Source organism: Phodopus roborovskii, unplaced genomic scaffold (assembly GCF_943737965.1).
Source record: "Phodopus roborovskii unplaced genomic scaffold, PHOROB, whole genome shotgun sequence".
NCBI classification, from domain to species: Eukaryota; Metazoa; Chordata; class Mammalia; order Rodentia; family Cricetidae; genus Phodopus; species Phodopus roborovskii.
Genome location: NW_026126603.1, coordinates 2,838,540 through 2,851,344, shown reverse-complemented (window position 1 = coordinate 2,851,344; position 12,805 = coordinate 2,838,540). Strand labels below are relative to the sequence as shown.

Genomic DNA, 12,805 nt, shown 5'->3' with positions numbered 1-12,805 from the left:
ATTCACTCTCACACCAAAAGCATTTTTCCATTTAAGTTTTCAGTTGTTCTGGTTTGGAAAACATTGTACAAGTGAAAACAAAATTCCAACACATTGTATTTCTAGTGACTTGACTACTTTTTCTGGGGCAAGATTTTTTTCTAACTCTATATTTTCATCTTTCCTTAACCTGTACACTCTCTTGACCTATGGCTCTATTCCAAAAACCACCATAGAGAACTCAGATTGGCCTCAGGAGATAATGTTCCTTCATTTTGCCAAAACATGTAGCCTCCCAAGAACATACATGATAGTTCTACTCATCTGCCCATCTTCTCTTGAAAGATGGGGCCAAACTTGGGGAGAAAAATATTTACCCAGGGAACTCAAACAGAATGTATGTATGTACGTACATACATACGTATATACATTAGCATGGGATTGGTGAGCCCTCAGGCTGTGCACTCTACCCCATTCCTCTCTCAAAAGAAGGCCCTCAAGTCCACAGAAGAGGGCACCCTTACCTTCCTTGGCTTCACTTTATCATGGTAGTCATACTGGAAGATTCCTTTGTAGCTTAGTCCCAGCCACCACGGTATTCCCTGCTTGTCCTAGGATATGAAAAGGAGTATAGGTCAACATGGGGCTGGAGCAGACAAACAGACCAAGGGACTTCCTGGCTCAGCTGATAACAAGGGGAAAGGCAGTGTCTCTGGAGTAGGAGGAACCTCTCCACTTTGATGTGTCCATTGTGGATGCATGCTCAGTTATGTGAACAGAGCTGGGGACTAAGCCTGAGCTGGGCAACTGGCTTGGTTTCCAAGCCGAACCACAGCCGGGATACTTGTATCCCTCTCTTACTTATTTATTTTGTGTAAGAATGCATACCAGTTCCTGTGTGTACAGGTGTGCATACACCTGCCTGGACTTACTTGTGAAGAGCACCGGGTGTCTCCCTGCACCGCACTCTCTGTCCACCTTCTAAAGCTCACTGAGGGGCTAGCACTGGTTGCTCTCAGAGCCCTAGAGCTCCCTCATTTCTATCTCACTACTGCTGGACGTTTCACTTGAGTGCTGGGCATCTGAACTTTGGTCCTAATGCTTACACAGCACTTTACCAAATGAGCAACTTCTCACCCTCCATCTTCACCTGTTAACTAGCAAGAGCAAGCATCTTGTGCCCTGCCCCTCAAAGCCATACTGAGCCTCTCACTCACCATACAGAAAAACATTGAAGAACACGAATGAATTTCTGATCAAAGAAACTGCCACTGACTGTCAGATCCAGAGAAAACCCAGGGCACGGAAGGGGCTGCTTCCCTTCAAAGGGCAGAGGTATTGAAGCCAAGGGCTCAAACTTTAACCAAACTTTAATGGAAGTTAAATCTTCCCAACCACACTGAGCAGATGGCAGCACCTTGATATCCTGCTCACCCAGGAAGACAGCTGAATGAGGATTTTTAGCAAAACTGAAGCCAGAACGTTATTAAGGTTGGATTATAAACCCCGAGTCCCCTTGTTTATGCATTTTATAAAGCTCCTCATCACCCAAGTGAGAACTGTAGCCCTTTTGAAGATAATTCTGAGTGGTTCCCAAATGCTCCCAAATGCTAGGACTTTATGCCAGGAATAGCAAACAGTCTTTCCCCAAGATTTATACTAATTTTCACATGTGTTAATCAATGTCTTCATCACAAGAATCCTGGAAACTTGGCAGTTTGCAAATATTTGCCAGAATGAGTTATCTCAAGGTAAGCAAAAGGTTAAAGACAAAAGAAAAACATTTTGGGGAGAAAAATCATTCAAAGCTCCAGGAGTATATGGTTTCTTTACAATTTTTTTCTTTTCTTTTTGTGTTGGGGTTTGAGCTCATGGCCTCAAGTATGTTAAATGTTGACCCTACCATTGAATTACCCCATTCCATCTAAAAAAAATGCTTATTTTTTATTTTATTTATTTATTTATAGCATGGAGGATTACATTCAAGACCTTGTGCATGCTAGGCAGATGAATAGATGGATAGATAAATAGATGGATGGATGGATGGACAGACGGACAGATATTCGGATGGACAACAGACAGACAGACACATAGTATAAGATCATTATGTTGGTCCCTTGTTGCTGTCTCCAAGAGGTGCTTGTACATGGCACTGATTTTGCTAAATAAAACCAGAGGAAACTCAGTGACACTGTGAGGTCAGAGTGATGAACCCCAGGAACAAGGGATTCTGAGCCCCTTTTAATGAACACTTGTACTTGGGGGTCACTGGCCACATCCTCGTACACATTACCTAGGCGGCTGGACTTCGGAGGGGATTCACCTTTGTCATCTGGAACAGAAGTTCCCAGAGGCCAGGTCACCCTGTTCAACACTGTGATTTATGCTTGAGAAAGGTGGGCGTTTTTAGCCATCATGTCAGAAAGAGATCTCAGTATGGCACAGTGTGGATGAAACTAAACAGAATGTACACTGAAGCTAATGTCACATTGGATTTGATAATGCCACATTCAACAACACAGCCTTAGATTTTTCCAATGGACCCAGTTCTCCTTGGAAAGCTGATTATATGGCATCATACCCTCAAGAGAAACACAACATTCTGCCACAGGTTTTTGGTCTTTCTGGCTCCTCATATTTAATGGAGCCTTTCTAGTGAGAGGCACTGAAGCCCTGATTTCCCAGGACTCCTCTGAGACTGAAAGGAAGTAGAGATTTATTACATTACTTCACAGAAGAAAAAAAAATTAGAGTATTGGAGAGTTACTCCATTAAGAATTAGTACCCTTGAGATAAAATTCAGTTGTTCAATTTCCCCTGGCAAGCAGTCTTTCTGACCGAGCCAACCTCCATCAACTCTATTCCCCTCAAAATCTTCAGATTAAAAAATAAGAGAATCTTCAGTTTGCTTGCTTACTTTTTCAGGGCAATGTGGGCAGGACTTGAGCAAATTAGTTCACTTACCTTCACTGCATAATAGTGAACACCGTAGGTTGGGAGAGACTCCACGATACTCATGTAGCTGTGAAGACAACACACACAACAATGCACAATGGTTGTTAGGCAGAAGTGGTGTCATATCATATATATATGTCCTTCTGCTGTGTGCTATGGAGGTCTGGGGGTGGTTATTAACTTGGAAATTAGTAGAAACACTCCTCTCCCGATATATCTTTTAAAGGAGAAATCAACAACCTTGGATATGTGGCCTATTAATACATAGGCTTTGTATGTGTTTATGTGTGCATGTGCATCTGAAAATATAATTGCAGGTATGTGTGAGGTGATGTTGGATGTCTTCCTCTGTTACTCTCCACATTATTTTTTTTAAATCTCAGCCGCAGTGGCATGGAGCTCACTGGTTCAGCTAGGCTGGCTGGCTAGTGGAGTCTAGGGATCTGCTTGCCTGTGACTTCCCAGCTGAGTTGTCTCTCCAGCTCCCAAACACAATCTTAGTGCGTACTCAGAAGGGCCACTTACTTCACGATTGCTTGACCCCTCGTCTGGCCATTCAGTTTCTTGTAGTACTCAATGACTCTGTCTTCACTAGAATCAGAAGGAAAAGGATTCTGGCATTAGAGGCTGAGCATCCTGCCCCCCAGGACACTAAGACTTCACCCTCCATCCTTCTGAGACCCTCTGAGGAAGCTGCAGCTGAAAAATAACCATGTCCTGAAATGACATGTCTCAATGCTGGTCAAAGTGAAGTCTCTTATAAATGGTAGGGATAGAAAAGCCTGTTCTCTCCTCAGAGGACTTAACATTATCTTTACTTCTGACTGCTAGTCACTTGGATAAGATTAAGTCAGTTGGCAGGGCAGGGTGGGGGTGCTATTCTTCCCAAGATGGTATGGGATAGGAAAACAAGGAGCAGCTGGCACCAGTCACAGAGGATGATATGGTTAAACTTGCTCAGCTCTCCCTTCTGGTCCAGTCCACACAGGATCTGGGGCAGTGGGATAGTGTTGCTCCTACCCAGTGCTGTGGGCCAAACTATTCTGAGTAATTAAGACTCAGAGCTTCCAAGGCCGAGAGAAAAATCTGGAATTTGGGCCTGGTTAATAAAAGTCCCAAGTCCACCCTGGGAAAACAACATACTAGCTAACAGAATGAGATTACAGCCCATTTATCTTTTGAGGTTTTACTTCTAAAATTAACAGGAGATTAAATGGCTCCTTGATGACAATGGCTAGCCAAAATTTTCTTTGACAGAATGGAGTGTGACTGGGGTAATACACAGCCTTCCTGGAGAGACCGGTGCCAAGAAAGGTGGGAACAATGTCAGCTCCCATTACAGCCTCAGGGCTCACAGAGCCAGCCCACAGAAAGAAAAGGGGACAGTGGTTGGCCAAAGGTCTTGTATATCACCTACTAAGGACAACGTTAAGAGCTTCATCCTCCATACTCTGAGCTTTGACTTTGATTCCCATGGGCTCACCTGTCATTTCTTCAACAAAGGGACTCTTTTAGTTTTGTATAAGGGTGTCATGATGGGGAGAATGTGTGAGACAAGGGTTGCTCCCTCAAGACTTCATTCGTTGATCTTGGGTGCCCACTATTAATCCATCACCCCAGAATTTATGTGGAACCTTCTCTATTTTATAATCATGACCTATAATGGCACATTCTCTACCACATAACTGTGATTTCATGAGGTCAACTTCTAGATCTGTGGTCAAGCCAACCAATGGAGATGCAAGCCCATTTCTTTTCTAGCTCTGGGTGACAGCATCCCTGAGGTGGGGGTGGGAACTGAAAGTCAATAACGATTCTCTGAACATAAGCAAGGCTTAAGAAACATCAACAACACAAAGTCCCAAACACTGACAGGCAGCTGTTCTGCTGGCCTGACTACAAGGTCTCATGGGGCCTGACAGCTGCCGCCCCCAATCTTGTCCGGCTGCCTGCTATCTAAAGCCATCTGGTAAGCCACAGAGGTGACCTCCTCCTGCCTCCACTTTCCCGCTTCTTTCTTCCCATTAAGTCAACAGGGGCCTTTCATGTGGCGACATACCCAATGCCAACTGCGGACTCATCTAGCCTGTCCAAGTCCACTGCATCCTGTTCCCACCTGTCTCTGGAACCTAGGTGTTCCTAGCTCTGCAGACTGTGTCCCTAATACCTCAGATCCATTTAAGGGCCAGACACAATATCAATGAGAAACTTACAGGCTACAGAAAATTGAACTCTCTTTGTTTCTTGCAAATATGTGTGAATAGGCTGAGCACAAGGCCACAAGGTAGGGACGCGGTGAAAGGGCCATGGATTCTTTTGGCACCAGGATGGTCCTTGCTATTGCAGGTGTGACACTGAAGGCACCTGGCTTCCCTACCAAGCCACTCTCCCAGTGCACTAGACAGCTGATTGAGCACTCAGGGGTCTGGGTGAGGCCTTAGGAAAGGGCTGGCCTGGTCACATGCCTAAAGGATATACTGTTAAAATGGTTGTGGGTGAGCTGTTCATGCAGAAAGATATTGATGCTGATAAAAGGCAGAGAGGGGAGCCAGAAGGAAGGCTCTCTATATTACTAATAGCACAAACACAGGGATCAGGTAGAGACAATGCTAGACTGATCCAGAGTGAGAGGGGGAGGAGGGGGAGCTCTGCGATTGGCGTTGGTTTAACAATGTTAGACAATAAATAAAGACGCGATTGAGGGATGAATTAGGTCAAAGGCAATTCTGACTCCAGACTGTCTACTGACATTACAGTTCTCACATGTAATTCATCCCTGCGTGTGAGAACCATTGCCTTCTGGAGCTATTAGCATCCATCTTTTTTAATGAGACAATGTCTCACTCGATAGCCCAGGTTGGCCTTCATCTTGCAAATATCACCCAGACAGGTTTTGAATTTGGAATCCTTCGCATAAGCCTGCTCTTTAGTTATAGATACACTTCCAAAGGAAGAATGATAAATAGATCAGGCCTGAGGTACAGTGAGGGATGGAAGTCTACCCATAGGTGCTCACAGTTTTGAGCCCAGCTCTTCATGGGTGGGACTTCTCTGAGAAAGTGATTTCTGCCTATGGGTTTCATCTCACTAAAGAGCTGTGCATTATGACCTGACCTCCCCAACCTGAAGGCACTCTTAAGTCTACCTGAATAAGTGAATATTTAGATTATTTACTGCTGGAAGTGTCTAGTCAGGGTGGAATACTAGTTCAAAAAAATTTAGAATGTGTTTTCAAGTGCTTGGGGAGCTACATGTCGGGGCTTACTGGGATCAACTTGTTCAGTGCTTTTCCTCTTCTCCTCTCCTCTCCTCCCCTCCCCTCCCCTCCCCTCCTCTCTTCTCCTCTCCTCTCTTCTCCCCTCTTCTCCTCTCCTCTCCTCTCCTCTCCTCTCCTCCCCTCCCTTCCTCTCCTCTCCTCTCCTCTCCTCTCTCCTCTCTTCTCCTCTCCTCTCCTCCCCTCCCTTCCTCTCCTCTCCTCTCCTCCCCTCCTCCCCTCTCCTCCCCTCCCTTCCTCTCCTCTCCTCTCCTCTCCTCTCTCCTCTCCTCTCCTCCCCTCCCTTCCTCTCCTCTCCTCTCCTCTCTCCTCTCTTCTCCTCTCCTCTCCTCCCCTCCCTTCCTCTCCTCTCCTCTCCTCCCCTCCCCTCCTCTCTTCTCCTCTCCTCTCTTCTCCTCCCCTCCCCTCCTCTCCTCCCCCTATCCTCCCCCTCCCCTCCCCTCCCCTCCTCCCCTATCCTCCCCTCCCCTCCCCTCCCCTCCTCTCCTCTCCTCTCCCCTCTGCTCCTCCACCCCCCTCCTCCCCTCCCCTCTCCCTTTCCCTTCTCTTTCCCTCCCCTCTCCTCTCTTTCTTGAACTGAGGGCCCCACACATGCTAAGCAAACATCATACCACCAAATTATATTCCAACCCTTAAAAACATTCTTTTGAGACAAGGTCTCACTAAGCTGTGAGTGTTGAGTTCACTCTGTAGCTCAGGGGGGCCTTCAGTTTGCAATCCTTCTGCCTCAGCTCTCTGAGAAGCTGGGGTTGCAGGCCTATACTACTAGGACTATGTCTTACACTATGAGCAGCTACACTGCTTTCTGAGAAGGGTCAGAAGGAATACCAGGGACACAGTCCTGTTCCTGTCACAGGGCGGTAGTCAGTGCATAAGGACCCAGCAGGGTTCCAGCACACTCCTCAGGAATTCGGAGCCCTGCTTCACTCCGGCCCAACCACAAATGCCTAAACCACGTGGAAATGGGTAATTTAGGACTCAGCAAATGAACTGTGGCATAATGTTACAAAGGGCTAAATCGGGATATAGGAAACACCAAGAAGAATGAAAACAACCCGATTCTTCTGTTGCCAAGGAAACAACCTGCTTCTCCCACCCTTACAGACCTCCCACATCCTGCCGTTCACGGACAGCGTTCCAACAAGAAACTATATCAGCACAGGACACACTTCTTAAGGAAGTGCCATTTCAAAAGTGAAATCACAAAAATATTAGTATTAAGGGAGAGAGCTAACATATTTGCTATGTAAATAAGTGCAGATAATGGTTTCTGGACTTTTCTTTTTCTTTCTCTTTTTTTGAGACAGGGTTTTACTCTAGCCCAAGCTCTCCTTGAATGTACTGTGTAGCCTATGCTGGCCTTGGACTTGGAATCCTTCTGCCTCAGTTTCCCCAAATTCTGGTATTATGGGACAAACCACCACTGCTGACTCTGAAAGCAGTTCTGAACATCTAAGTTCCTTGACACAATGGGGAGAGAGGAGGCCTGTGGGAGCTGATGGAGTCGGGCTCAGTGGGAGACTTGACTGCAAGAAGGTTCTGGGACAGGGGTCTTACCAGTAGGCCAGAGAGGGGTGTTCCTTCAGGGCTTGGGTAGGAAGGGCTGGAAGCTTCTTCAGGTCACTCCTCACCACCTCATTGCTGAAAGAGAAAATCAAGAAACATCACATCACCTCCTGAGGAAATAACCACCCTGCTTCATTAGACCTGACTGACCGAGAGCCCCACATTTGCTCACTCATAACAGCAAATGACAGGAGTTGGAGTGTCATCTCCCATAAACTCACACATGCTCAGGGTTGAAGACAATTTAAACTCTCCTGGTTCAACTAACCTTCTCCAGATGCCCACAGTCCCAGCATGACCAACCTTTGGCATGTGGAACAATGACTTTATCACCCTGCAAGTTCACACTCCATCCACAAAGTTAGAGTTACAGAAATAAAAGTCCCAACACATCTCCTAATATGTTAAATAAGTTTACTCTTTTGTATTGGTCTATTCTTATGCTATGTGACCTCTAATCTAAAGGTTATACATACCTATATCTAGTCACTTAGCAGTTATGCACCCCTTTATTCTAGGGGTCCCTGGTGTTTATACCAACACTCAATTTCTAGAGCCATTAATAGTATACACTTGGAGATGGTTCTGGTCTCTAAATAGTGTTTCTCAAGTTTATCAGCTGGTCTTGCCAGGGTTCATCTTGTGGAGACTTGCACTAGATCCATAGCACTAACCTGGGATATTGGCTCTTTGTGTTGTTCATATAAAGCTAGGTAAACACTGGTCACCAGGATCTTGACTTTACCACATAAAAGCAATGACCAGGAAATCAATAAGTAAATAGGAAAGAATGAAAAAGTTAGGAGGCAGCAAGGGGAATGTGATGGGAAGGCCACAGGAACAGGTGGAAATATCCTGGGGTGATTGGAAAGCAATCACCCTTAAACCTATGCTGTCAACATAAGGATTGAGAGTTCTTTATATCCCAAGTGGAAAACCACATCAACAGCAATGGCATCTGCAGCTCTACCACCAAATGCAACTGTGGAAGACTGTGCCAGTAATCCAAGTTCATGTCATGTTGTCTAGGCATTATCTGGATGTTTAGAAACATTAGAATTCAGGGCATTTTCCAAACTTACTAAGAATAAGAACAGGAATGTTCATGAAGTCATCTTCAAGTGGCCAATCAGAAGGGAATTCTTAACTTTGAAATGTTTGACTCAACTTATCCAAGTGCTTAATAGAAAAAGGGCTTGTCATCTACTGTCCAGTAAAAAGCTAGAGCCCTCAGTGTTATAAAGGAATTTCTGGGGGAGATAGAGTTGGGATAGGTCATAGTGCATACCAGAAATGTGTTCACAGGTAGCTGAGAAAATGAGATCTGTTCATGCAAAGATAATTGACAGTGTGGGTAGATGAACAAAGTTTGACCGTGTTAACTTATGCAAGCAATATGAGAGTTCTGAAGAAATGAAGGCCTTTTTCTGGTCTGGTGTAAAAGTGGACTGTGGGGATGGCTCAAAAAGGGGTCACCCTTTGTGAAAACAGTGAAGGCAGCTGTGTAACTTGATTGGAAGAGATCATATGTAAGGGACATGTGACTGAAAAGATATTTTGGGAACAGAATTTTGAGGACCTTCAGTGATACCTTAGGAAGGTTCAAGATGCTCCAGTAGATAGAGGCAAAACTGCTGGAGATTTTCAAAGAGGGAACTCCTGGTGTTTAGGAAAATGAGATTAATGGTGACTTAGAATTACATACCAAGGAAAGCACAATTTAAGCCAACTTTGGCCAAACACTTGAGACTCCGTGGTGGTGGACAGAAGGTCTTTCCTGCCCACTTAACTATGGACACTTGAACACGGAAATGTGGCTTGATGGTTCATCAGTGCCAAGGGTGATTCCTTAAATATCAAAGGCACTTCTGCAGGGTAAGGTTTTGTTTGTTGGAACTGTAAGAAGCAATGAGCAGTGTTTCATGGAGCCGAAACCTGAATTCAGGCTCCTTCCTCTCTTTCATCATGTCTAAAGCGTATTTGGGGAAGAAACCAAAGGAGGAAAAGATCATCAAACCTACCAACCACAGGTTTGTTGGCAAATAAACATCCCCGATGACAGCCATAGGCTTCGCTTCCTTGCAGAGGCTTGCCATGGAATCTCTTGTTCTCCTCCAGGGCAAGTTTACACAGAAAAGTCACCAGGGCATGAAGCCTGTCCAAATCCATTACACTCTGGAAGGGATCCACAATTCCCAGGCCTCCCCAGAGGGTGAGTCTGTGGACATGCTGTTTGCCTTTTTGCTGTTTATAAACACCTGCAGTCACTTGGAGACATCCAGCCCTGCCAATCTGGCCAACATGTGCAGCTGGAAATAAGAAAGTTCCTCTAATGTTCTACAGCCAGCTGTGCCTCTGTCCTTAGGAACCGAGAAGGATGGGCCTGATTAGTACGTGGGTGGGAGAAAGTTACCCCAATGGGAGAGGGGGTTGATCCACCTCAGGACTCTACAAGGCTGTAGTTAACAAGTGTGCTAGAAATTCCAGCTTTTCTGTTCAAGGACTGCCACACTGTCACTATTGCAGAGTTCAGTATGACTGATGAACACTAGCTTAAAACATACCGTAAAACAGCTCACAGCCATACTATATTTTTAGAAAGAAAAACCTTTTTAAAAATCTCTTAGACAACCAGTTGTTAAGAAAAATCCCCAGTCTGATTTTTAATATCAACTAGGTTTTATTTTAAAAGTTTAGGTAGTGTTATTGTTGCCAGAATAGGAATGGTGTTTCAATGCTGTGCTGTGTTTTTTTTGTTTGTTTGTTTGTTTTGTTTTTGTTTTTGTTTTTGTTTTTTTTTTTTCAGAGTGGTAGGTTGATAGAATGTGCTTGTGTTTGGCTACCTAAAACTTGGGAAGTGAAAGTGATGATCTATAGGAGTAAAAAATTTTTCTAGCATTATGACAAATAGAGAATAGCATACTTAACCAAGACACCATAAAATGAACAGGGACAATGTTAAGCACCAGAAAAAGATTGGTAAAGTCTACCATGTGTTTTCCTTAAAAAAAATAAATGTTCCAGAGGGGCTGGAGGTTAGGAACTAAGAGCATACGCTGCTTTTGCAGAGGACCATTGTTTGGTTCTCATCAGGCAGCTCACAACCACCTGTAACTCCAGCTCTGGGAATCTGATGCTCTTTTCTAGGCACTGCACTCATGTGTACACATAAACAAACAAACAAAATATTTCTTAAAGATCTGGGAAATAATATTTTCAGGAAAGTTCCCTTGGGTCAAATGAGATGTCCTTGCATTGGGAGGAAGCCTGGGGTCTCTGGGTATGCTTAGGGTGGAAGGAACCCACCCTGAAACCATTGTTTCAAAAACAAAGCTAGTGTATGGTAAAAGGCTAATCAGAATGGTGAGATGAGAATGCTATGCGAGCATCAGCTAAACCCTCTCTAATCGATGGGCATATCACAAAGCTATGGTTCTCCAGGGAAAGAATGTTCTTGAGTAAAGGAGGAATATACAATTTGTTGCATACATTGCCCAAGCCCACAAAGCTCCAGAAGACAAACTTAACCTATTCTGGTGGCAACTCAAGGGTATGTTTTACTACTTACCTTCCTTTCTCTTCCTCCTCCTCCTTCCCAATTTTCCTCCTTTTCCTCCTTCCTCCTCCCCCTTCTTCATTCTTCTCCATCCCACCATACCCCTGACAGGGCCCAGTCTCATCAACTGAGGTTGGCCTCCAACTCCCTATGCTGCCAAGGTTGATCTTGAGTTAAAAACATTATATTTATTTTATATGTATAGAGGGTTTGCCTGGATAGATGTATGTCTGTGTTGTATTTTATTTGTGTAGAAGTGTGTCTGTGTACCACATGTGTGCCTGGTGCCCATGGCGGACAAAGAAGGTACAGGATCTCCTAGAACTAGAGTTGCCATAGAGACAACCATCTGTAACTGCCTTGTGGGTCCTGGAAATCGAACCCGGTTCCTCTGCAAGAGCAACTGTTCTTAACTGCTGAGTCATCTCTCCAGTCCCTGACCCTACATTCTTGTTCTTCTTCCCCATCCTCCACCTCTGCTGGCATTACAGACACACCAGCACTCATGGCAATATCTATGTTTTTGTTTAGGGAGAGTGATCTCTTTGATGCCAGCCCTGCCTGACCAGGGTGTCAATTCCCACCTGGGACTCAATCACTTGTGTGAAATCTGAGACATTCTGAATTGAGAGATTCTGAATCGGGAAGCATGGGGATCCTCAAGTCTCAGATCTGCCCTGCTAGCCCGAGAGTCTTTTTATCCATGACTACATGATTCGTGAGAAGTGAAATTACAGACTTATTCTCTACTGATCTTCAAGAAGTGTGCAAGGAACAACTCCTATCTTTATTTCTTCCTTTCCCCAGTCCTTTTCTTTTCTGATGGTGAGCAAAAGCAACACAGAGATTATAGTAAATGAAAGGAAAAAAATAATAAAAAAGGATGACATCACATGAATATTTCCTTCCCATCGTATGCTTTGCCCAGGTGTGAAGGCTCAGCGGAGCTGATGGTTTGAAAGATGTCACAGAGATTGTCCACTTCTGGGCTCCTGTATATGTGAACTTTTTGTCATTGCACTTGACATCTGCAGACATCTGGGGACTCAGAGGTTATTTCCTCCCAGGGATTCTGGGTTTTGGACATGCACCATGAGTTAACACTAATGCTATCTTAATATGTACATGGATTATTTATCCTTCATTTCTGATGCTAATCACTCAACTGTATTCGTATTCATTTCTTACAGAGTCGAATTTTCCTAGGTTTTAAGGAAATCCTGTGAGCTTCTCACTTAGTTGTAAATGAATATAATGTAAAATGAGCTCAGACTTCTTCCCTCAGCCTGTGATCAGGCAAACAATTCTCTTGAAACAAGAAAAGAAAACAACTGATCACTTCCTACAATGTCATCCTTTAACTTGGGGATCTTGGCTCTGAAAATTTGACAGTGTCATGACCTCTGTGCTCTTCAGAGTTCACTCAAAATGTGATACTGTGATAGGAAGATTAAATTCATACTTAACAAAAGAGC

The 12,805-nt window shown here is 44.4% G+C and overlaps 1 protein-coding gene across 8 annotated transcripts in view; it reads right to left on the bottom strand.

The window, feature by feature from the left end:
• The window catches only part of Frmd4a (FERM domain containing 4A), a 590,169-nt gene that overhangs the window by 73,795 nt on the left and 503,569 nt on the right, over positions 1-12,805 (bottom strand). For all 8 annotated transcript variants that reach the window (XM_051205872.1, XM_051205874.1, XM_051205870.1 and 5 more), the window contains 4 exons: positions 7,766-7,849; positions 3,460-3,525; positions 2,944-3,001; positions 504-590 (listed from right to left, as the gene is read on the bottom strand). In XM_051205872.1, the coding sequence (XP_051061829.1) occupies positions 504-590; positions 2,944-3,001; positions 3,460-3,525; positions 7,766-7,849 (295 nt within the window). The remainder of the gene's footprint in view (positions 1-503; positions 591-2,943; positions 3,002-3,459; positions 3,526-7,765; positions 7,850-12,805) is intronic.